Source organism: Zerene cesonia, chromosome 24, assembly GCF_012273895.1.
Source record: "Zerene cesonia ecotype Mississippi chromosome 24, Zerene_cesonia_1.1, whole genome shotgun sequence".
Lineage (NCBI taxonomy): Eukaryota > Metazoa > Arthropoda > Insecta > Lepidoptera > Pieridae > Zerene > Zerene cesonia.
In genome coordinates, this window is record NC_052125.1 from 306,457 (window position 1) to 314,351 (window position 7,895).

The 7,895-nt window shown below is 39.1% G+C and overlaps 2 protein-coding genes across 2 annotated transcripts in view; one reads left to right on the forward strand and one right to left on the reverse strand.

The window, feature by feature from the left end:
* LOC119836462 overlaps positions 1-4,394 on the reverse strand; it is a 9,355-nt gene extending 4,961 nt beyond the window's left edge. The window contains exons 1-5 of the mRNA XM_038361790.1: positions 3,893-4,394; positions 2,800-2,941; positions 2,385-2,519; positions 1,933-2,152; positions 800-968 (exon numbers count right to left, since the gene is read on the reverse strand). Of these exons, the coding sequence (XP_038217718.1) occupies positions 800-968; positions 1,933-2,152; positions 2,385-2,519; positions 2,800-2,941; positions 3,893-4,071 (845 nt within the window). The 5' untranslated portion in view covers positions 4,072-4,394. The remainder of the gene's footprint in view (positions 1-799; positions 969-1,932; positions 2,153-2,384; positions 2,520-2,799; positions 2,942-3,892) is intronic.
* Positions 4,395-4,635: 241 nt separating this feature from the next.
* Positions 4,636-7,895, forward strand: part of LOC119836445 (BTB/POZ domain-containing protein 10) — a 5,284-nt gene continuing 2,024 nt past the window's right edge. The window contains exons 1-4 of the mRNA XM_038361772.1: positions 4,636-5,158; positions 5,788-5,984; positions 6,964-7,217; positions 7,468-7,863. Of these exons, the coding sequence (XP_038217700.1) occupies positions 4,798-5,158; positions 5,788-5,984; positions 6,964-7,217; positions 7,468-7,795 (1,140 nt within the window). The 5' untranslated portion in view covers positions 4,636-4,797 and the 3' untranslated portion in view covers positions 7,796-7,863. The remainder of the gene's footprint in view (positions 5,159-5,787; positions 5,985-6,963; positions 7,218-7,467; positions 7,864-7,895) is intronic.

Sequence of the window (7,895 nt, forward strand, 5' to 3'; positions counted from 1 at the left end):
CCGTTCGGAAAACTATCCTATGTCCATTCTCGGGCCTCAAACAATCTCTAGCAAAATTCATCCAAATTTGGTTTAGTGGTTAAGTTACGACGTGAAGCGAGAGATAGACAGAGTTACTTTCGCATAGACAATATAAGTAGGGTCTGTACCTACAATAATCCCATAAAAAAACAACACATTTTTTGTATATTTGCAACATAATTTTTTGGTGTGGTACATATAAATCACACTAATATTATAAATGTAAAAGTGTGTATTCGAATGATGAATTCAATTGGTACGCCACCTATTTATTGTTTTATTGCTGAACCTTATTTAGTGGGATTTTTTGAGATATAGATTTATATTATTTAGTCGATATATAGATACGTAGTTGCGCCTCGGGATTTCACCCCGCGTAAGTCCATATCCTGTAAGAGTATCGTGATAAAAAGTTTCCTATATGTAATTCCAGTTGTCCAGCTGTCCACGTACCAAATTTCATTGCAATCGATTCAGTAGGTTTTGCGTGAAAGAGCAACAAACACGCACACACATCCTTACAAACATTCGCAATTATAATAGTAGGAAGTGGGAAGTAGGATATTAGTAGGGTTAGTAAGATAGTCCTAATAGGAGTTCCATGTCCCAGCAGTGGGAACATATATGGGCTGATGGTGTCTGTGGTGTGTATGGTGTGTGTGGTGTGTATGGTGTGTGTGGTGTGTGTGGTGTGTGTGGTGTGTGTGGTGTGTGTGGTGTGTGTGGTGTGTGTGGTGTGCGTGGTGTGTGTGGTGTGTGCGAGGGGGCCGGCGCTCACCGCAGGTGCACGACGTGGTGCGGCGCGTAGGAGTGGTGCAGGCGCGCGGTGACGGCCGTGACGAGCGCGGACAGGTCGGGCCGCGCCGCCGGCCCGCGCACGTACAGCAGCCACTTGTGCGTCGAGCGGTCCAGCCGCGACGCCGGCGGCACGTACTTGGACGTGTTGCCTGTACGATACGACATGAATGAATGTAGCGACGGACGGCGCTGGCGGTGGTGGCAACATCGTTCGACCAAAGAAAGTTCACCCGCTAATAACTAGAAGCTAGAGAGGACTAAAAATAAATTTGCGAGTAGTAGAGTCCGCCTCCTCGATACAGTGGTTAACGCAGGTGCGTAGGACCAAGGGGTCCTGGGTTCAATTCCCGGTGGAGACGCACAATAAAAAAACGTGTCAGGCTGGCCGGGCACAGAAGGCTGATCACCTACTTGTCCATAAAAAAAAATCGATCAGTGAAACAGATGTATATCATCTGCCCCATACCCCACTAGCGGACACGGGAGTTCACTTTTGTTTATATGGAGTTAAAAACAAATTTTCTTATAGTCCAGCAACTGATTGTTAAATATTGAAAAAAAAAAAAAACGGCTAAACAGGGCTAAAAATACATTGCCAGTATATAAAGTTATAAAAAAAAATCTTATAGTCCTCCGACTGATTGTAAATTATAAATATATAAAGTGTTTATTTCAAGTTCAATTACGATTCTGTAACAATTATTCCACATTGACTGTTGGTGAATTTCATTAGGCAATTAGAAAATTCAGTTCGTAAACGAACCACTCCCTTTACACCAGTAAAAGCAAAAGAAAACCAATATGCCAATATTATTTCGATAATTGTTAAATATATATAATTAAATATTGCCCTATGATGGGGCTAAAGAGTTTAAAACTGGTTTGAATCACCAGAAAAAGGGTAAATTTCACTCCAAAAGGGCTAAGGTGGCAACACTGGTTTTAAATATGTAAAAAAAAAAAACACACTCCAATGATCATACTCATGAAGTCAAACTTTTCATGATTGGTCACTCAGTACATCTAATAATTCGTTTGTCGCTATGTCACAACATGGCGCCGAATCTTTCCCATACCAAGTCGGATCGCACAGCACCACACACACACACTCACCTATAATAATCCTGTAGCGATGTTTCATCTTATTCCTAGTTATCTCATCCAACGTCAGAACGTTCTCGATTTTCGGCTCAATGTGGCGAGGGATCCTCCTTGGCCTGCCCGACGTTTCCGGTACGATCTCTTGTGTATCCTTTTGCTCGTCCGGCATTTCTGGTCGGAGGGTTTTCGTTGAGTCAGCCGATATTGTGTAGTTTCTGGTTTGCAGCATTGCCTGTTGTGGAAACATATTGTTTTATACATTTAAATGTGTGAAAAATCAGACCAAACATTGTTCTGTAACTAATTTTAACAAGAAAGAAAACAAATCAAATTGTCAAAACTACACAAAATTTAGATAGGACTAAAATTATAATACAATATACAAATTATACATAAAAAAACAGTTGAATAGTCAACCTTCTCCTCCTTTTTAGTCGGTTAAATAATACTGAGCCCTAACTCACCGAATAGTCTATCCTTGTTTTATTCCTTGGCCCCTTGAATTTGAAAATCTCATCCAAATCAGCTGTTTTCTTTCCGAGTAACTTACGGACGGACGGATGCAGTCTGCGTTGACCATCTCGGAGTAATCGAGCTACCTGAAATATAGGAAATATACCTTCATTTATTTAAAGGAATCTTTTTTTAGTCACGCTATTTATAACTCTGAAACGCCTTAACACATTGAAGAAAGAAATAATTTTGAACAAGAAATTTGCTACGTAGATAGTTTAAGAACCGAGAAAGGGACAGTTTTATCCCTGGGAATCCCACAGGAACGGAAACCATAATCGGATTCCGGTACGTTAAAATTTAAAATAATTTGTGCTTCTATACAAAGTCTAATTGAATAAATTATTGTTCGAGTTCAAAACATACCTCGGTTTTAGCTGTAGGCTCCGCTTGTGCGGCAATATCATCATTTATTTGACTGGCTGTCAGCTGTAGCCTCTGATCCTTGTAGTAATTATTCACCAGGGTATACCTCAGCTGGTGAAGATACCGACGAGCTGTAGTCATCCTGTAATTTATATTCACTTCACTTCAACAATATTGTACATACACTGATGTTTGCTTATGTTTAATTTTTATTGAGTAACACCTCTAGTGTTGCAAGTGTTCACGGTGGTGACCACTTAACATCAGGTAGCCCACCTGCTCCTTTGCTTGCTCTGCCATAAAAAAAAAAGCAAAGTGGCTTCCCGCATCTATCCCTATGTATTTATATATGCTGAGATCTTTAAAACTACACAATGAATTATAATGTTTTTTTTTTTTAATAGATAGAGTGATTTAAGAGGAAGGTTTATATGTATAATAACATCTATTAAATTACTCTAAATTTAGCGATGTAAAATACGGGAAAAATCTAGTTATTACTAAAAATTACCCATGCAACTTCTTGCCAGTGCATGGTGGTGCTAGATTTCACTTAGAACTTATATACATATAATATTGCACAGTTAAAAACTGGTTGTGCACTTATTTCTACAACTATAACACTACAACGGTAAGTAAACATACATTTCAGGATCACCTTGTCAAGAAGATAAGAATTCAACGAAAACAATATAATATTACAACAACATCTACCTCTATAGTTTTATAGCATGGAATTGCTTTTATAAAGCGAAATTGCTTTTATAATTGCGTTTATGAGAAATAAAGAATAGACCCCCGTCCGGCGATCAAATTCTTTCTATTCTTAAAAAATTTCCTTTTTTATCAAAACTTTGGTCTATCATGTAAATGTATATGAATGTTACAATTACAATAACTGAATGTGCAAATAATTATCATCAATACTAATAAATTACAAAAAAATGTAGGCACATGCTCAATAAATGACACATGTAAACAAAACATAAAAAAATATACAGACAATAATGCTTTTATTTCCTAAACAATAGTGGTGCATAAAATTATGCGTAGTTGATTGAAAATCACGAAAATTACATTTCATCGGACTAACCTTTGATCTATTAACAAAACTTCGTTTTCTCTGGCCTCCACTTCATTGGAGAATTCACGATGAATAATCTTCTTGATTATATCTACTTTCTCTTCTTCATTTATGTTTGGCGGTTCAGCCTTTACACAAACCGGCGCTTCCGGATAGTCAGGATCGTGATATTCTCCCCTGCTATCCATTTTATATACAACCACTCTATATCAATTGTACGCCCATACATTAATAATAACAACTTTGATTTGCATTCGTACGGCACGTGAAAGAAAAGTTTTATCACATTTCTCTCAACGTGAAAGGATCGAACTGGTTTTATATCACTTTAGTTTATTATAAAATAAAACTATCCCTTTTTCGACAATTTCCGCGTTTGACAGAAGTAAGGTCAACAACCGAGTTATGATAATCGTTACGTTTGGGTACTTTTTTACTCGCAAAATTACATTCACAAATCAGAATGCGGCTGCTTGTAAATTTTCCGCGCAAGCTTGCTTCAAATACTTGGAAATAGAAGTCATATTACAAGCATCATGGTTGACAGTTTAAGAATCACGTTTTTTGAGCTCGGTATAAATTAACAAATATCACTTTTTTGAAAATGAACCTATAAAAACTGCAATCATGCAACAAGCTTACTAAATAATTATTTCACCGCATATATTATTATAAAAATTGTAAGTATCGATTTTATAGCACATCCTTATTTCTAGACACAAAACAAATATTCGTTATCTGTATCTGACAGCTGTAAGCTGACGTTTGTAATTTGTATTGCAGTTTCTTGACCATTCGCTTTGTTGTAGACTTGTTCAATTCTCACAACGAAACCTAGAAACCAGCGGGCTCCGTTGAGGCGCAGGCAGGCAAGCATCGAGCGGGATGTGAGGGCTCGATACGAGCGTGCTTCCATGTCCGATACGCAGGCTAGAGGCCACCAGGCCATGTCAGATTCGAGACGCCCTTTCTTCTACCCTGATAGCAGCAGCGACACAGAAGAGTACAGACAAGATAGCGAAGAGCGTCGCAAGCGTTTATCGAAACGCAATAACATTCCAAATATTCGTAGAAACGTGACTATGCTGCCGAAAACTCAGTCGCCAAATGCTCCAATACCGTCTACATCCAGTCAGGAACAGGGCAAAGTGGAGAAGAAGAACCAGTTGTGCGATGATAGGATCACGCTAGTGGTGGATAACACTAGGTTCGTGGTGGATCCCGCTCAGTTCACAGCTCATCCTAACACCATGCTTGGCACCATGTTTAGTTCTGGTAAGTTTTTTTTTTATAAATTTCATGTGTTAGTTTTACATTTGTTAGAAAATGTTCAAGTTAAATATGTAAAAAATAAATAAACCGATATTTTTCCAGGAAACTGTCTTACAATAGTTTTCAGATATCATTGAAAGGTTGTTTTTATTCATAAAATACTATATAGAAATCCATTCATAAAATCAATGCCAGAATTGATTTGAGGATGTTTCACATTCTAGTAGAAATCAGAGATAATACATAAATGAAACTCTTGTAACTAGGTATAACTAAAAGAGTTTTCTTGAGAAAATATGGGTTTTACCTGAGTCTGTGCACAAAATCTGTACTAATATTATAAAGCTGAAGAGTTTGTTTCTTTGCACACACTTTTCTCAGTAATTACTGGTCTGATTTGAAAAAATTCTTTTAGCATTCAATAGCCCATTTATTGAGGAAGGCTATAGGCTATATATGTACCACGGGCGAAGCTGGGGCAGACTGCTAGTGTCAAATAACACTATCAGTATGCCACCAGATGATCAGTTAGGTACCAAAAGCCAAGAAGCTTGGTTCTACCCACACATTATCCCTGCACCAGGCACGGAAGCAATAGGTTTACTATATATCAATATCCATACATTTGGCAGGTATGGAATTCACACATCCCAACGAGCGAGGGGAATACGAGGTGGCCGAAGGTATATCAGCCACGGTGTTCCGAGCGATACTCGAGTACTACCGGGGCGGGACCATCCGGTGCCCGCCGACGGTGTCCGTGCAGGAGCTGAGAGAGGCTTGTGATTATCTTCTGGTGCCGTTTGATGCGAATACCGTTAGATGTCAGGTGAGATCAAATTCATGCAGGTGTTAGTAGAGGCTCGAGCGTTGCGGAAAACCTATTAGAATTGATTGGACAATAGCAAGAAAAGAGGTCCTATAGTGATTTTTTTTAGGCAGAATGCACCGAAGAATATAAAACATATAGTTTGTGTTTCAAATACTGTTTTATATTTTTCTCAGACCTACATGTTCCTTATTTCTTACAAAAAAATTGGTCACCCATCCAGTTTATGACCGCGCCACCCGTAGCTTAACCTTTTTTTTAATGCTTTGCTAGTATAGCGCAACAGAAACACATGACCTCTGAAAATTTATATAATAACTATCACAGTCCATGTGCCCGGTGAAACACGGATAGACAGCCAGACAAGTCTTACTTTAACAGTACTATTTTGCCCATTGGGTACATTGAAGAAGAGTAGATAAACAAATAATCGCTTCATTCTCACTTTTCTATCCAAAAGTTTTTATTTAATTAAATCCATATGTCCTGGTTTCTGGTCAATTGATTTGCAATAAAAAAAAGTAAAGATTTTTTTTCCTTTTTTTAAATAGGTTAGAATTTTTCAGGTTAACTGTAGCTAACAAACAAAAGACTTCAATCCTCTTATTATTTATTTATTAATTTCTTAACAATATCTTACAGTGTACAACCTACAGGTGAAAAATGAACAGAACATTATTTTTTACTCATTATAAAAGTCTTTATAATATTAGTTTTGATTAGATTTTGATAGATATATCGGTGAATTAAAACGCTTATTATAATATAACGCATATAGAGAGACAAAAAACGTACTGAAAAATACAAAAGGAATTGTGTATGGTGATCCCAGAAAAACCTCAGGAAACGAATGAAGGAACAAAAAGATTAATTAATATAGAGATAATTGTGACAAAAAGCTACAGACAAAAATGATAATAGTATAAATTTAATTGATATTTCTCCGCTCAATAGTAATATAAATTATAAATCATTCCAGAACCTCCGCGGCCTACTCCACGAGCTATCCAACGAGGGTGCTCGTCGTCAGTTCGAATGTTTCCTGGAACGCTTGATCCTGCCCCTGATGGTGGAGTCAGCTCAGCATGGGGACAGGGAGTGCCATGTGGTGGTGCTGCTGGATGATGATTCCGTGGAGTGGGACGAGGAGTACCCACCACAAATGGGTGACGAGTACAGCCAGACGGTGCTGTCCACACCGCTGTATCGGTTCTTCAAGTATATTGAGAATCGGTGAGTTATTAAATTGTAATGCATATTATGTTTGAGTGTGACCGTCTCCTTGGTGCGGTGGTTAACGCGTGAGCATAGAACTGAGGGGTGCTGGTTATGATTGAAAACTGACAAAGACAATGAAACCATATTAATACCTATAGTTTTATCTTGAAAATTCTAAAACTTCTTAAATGAGCATCCCATGATGGCCAGACCGCTAGGTTTTAGGTTGTGATTTTTTTTGTTGACGAAACATTACTGATTCCAGGGACGTAGCGAAGCAAGTGATGAAGGAGCGGGGCCTGAAGAAAATCCGGCTCGGCGTTGAAGGGTACCCCACTTACAAAGAGAAGGTCCGCAAGCGACCGGGCGGTCGCGCGGAGGTGATATACAATTACGTCCAGCGGCCGTTCATCCACATGTCCTGGGAGAAGGAGGAAGCGAAGAGCCGCCACGTAGACTTCCAGTGCTTCAAGTCGAAGTCCGTGACAAACTTGGCCGAGGCGACCGCCGATCCCGTGATCGAGCTGGAGCCGATACGGCGCGATGAGGTGGAACCGCCGGAGAACCCAGAGGTGCAGGAAGAGGAGCAGTGACTGTTTGTGTCGCGGGTCGCGCGCGTTATGGCCGTCTTCTGTTGGTTCTTGTGATGTGTGTCAGTGAATTTTTGTGACTACCCGCGTTTTTTGGAGGAAA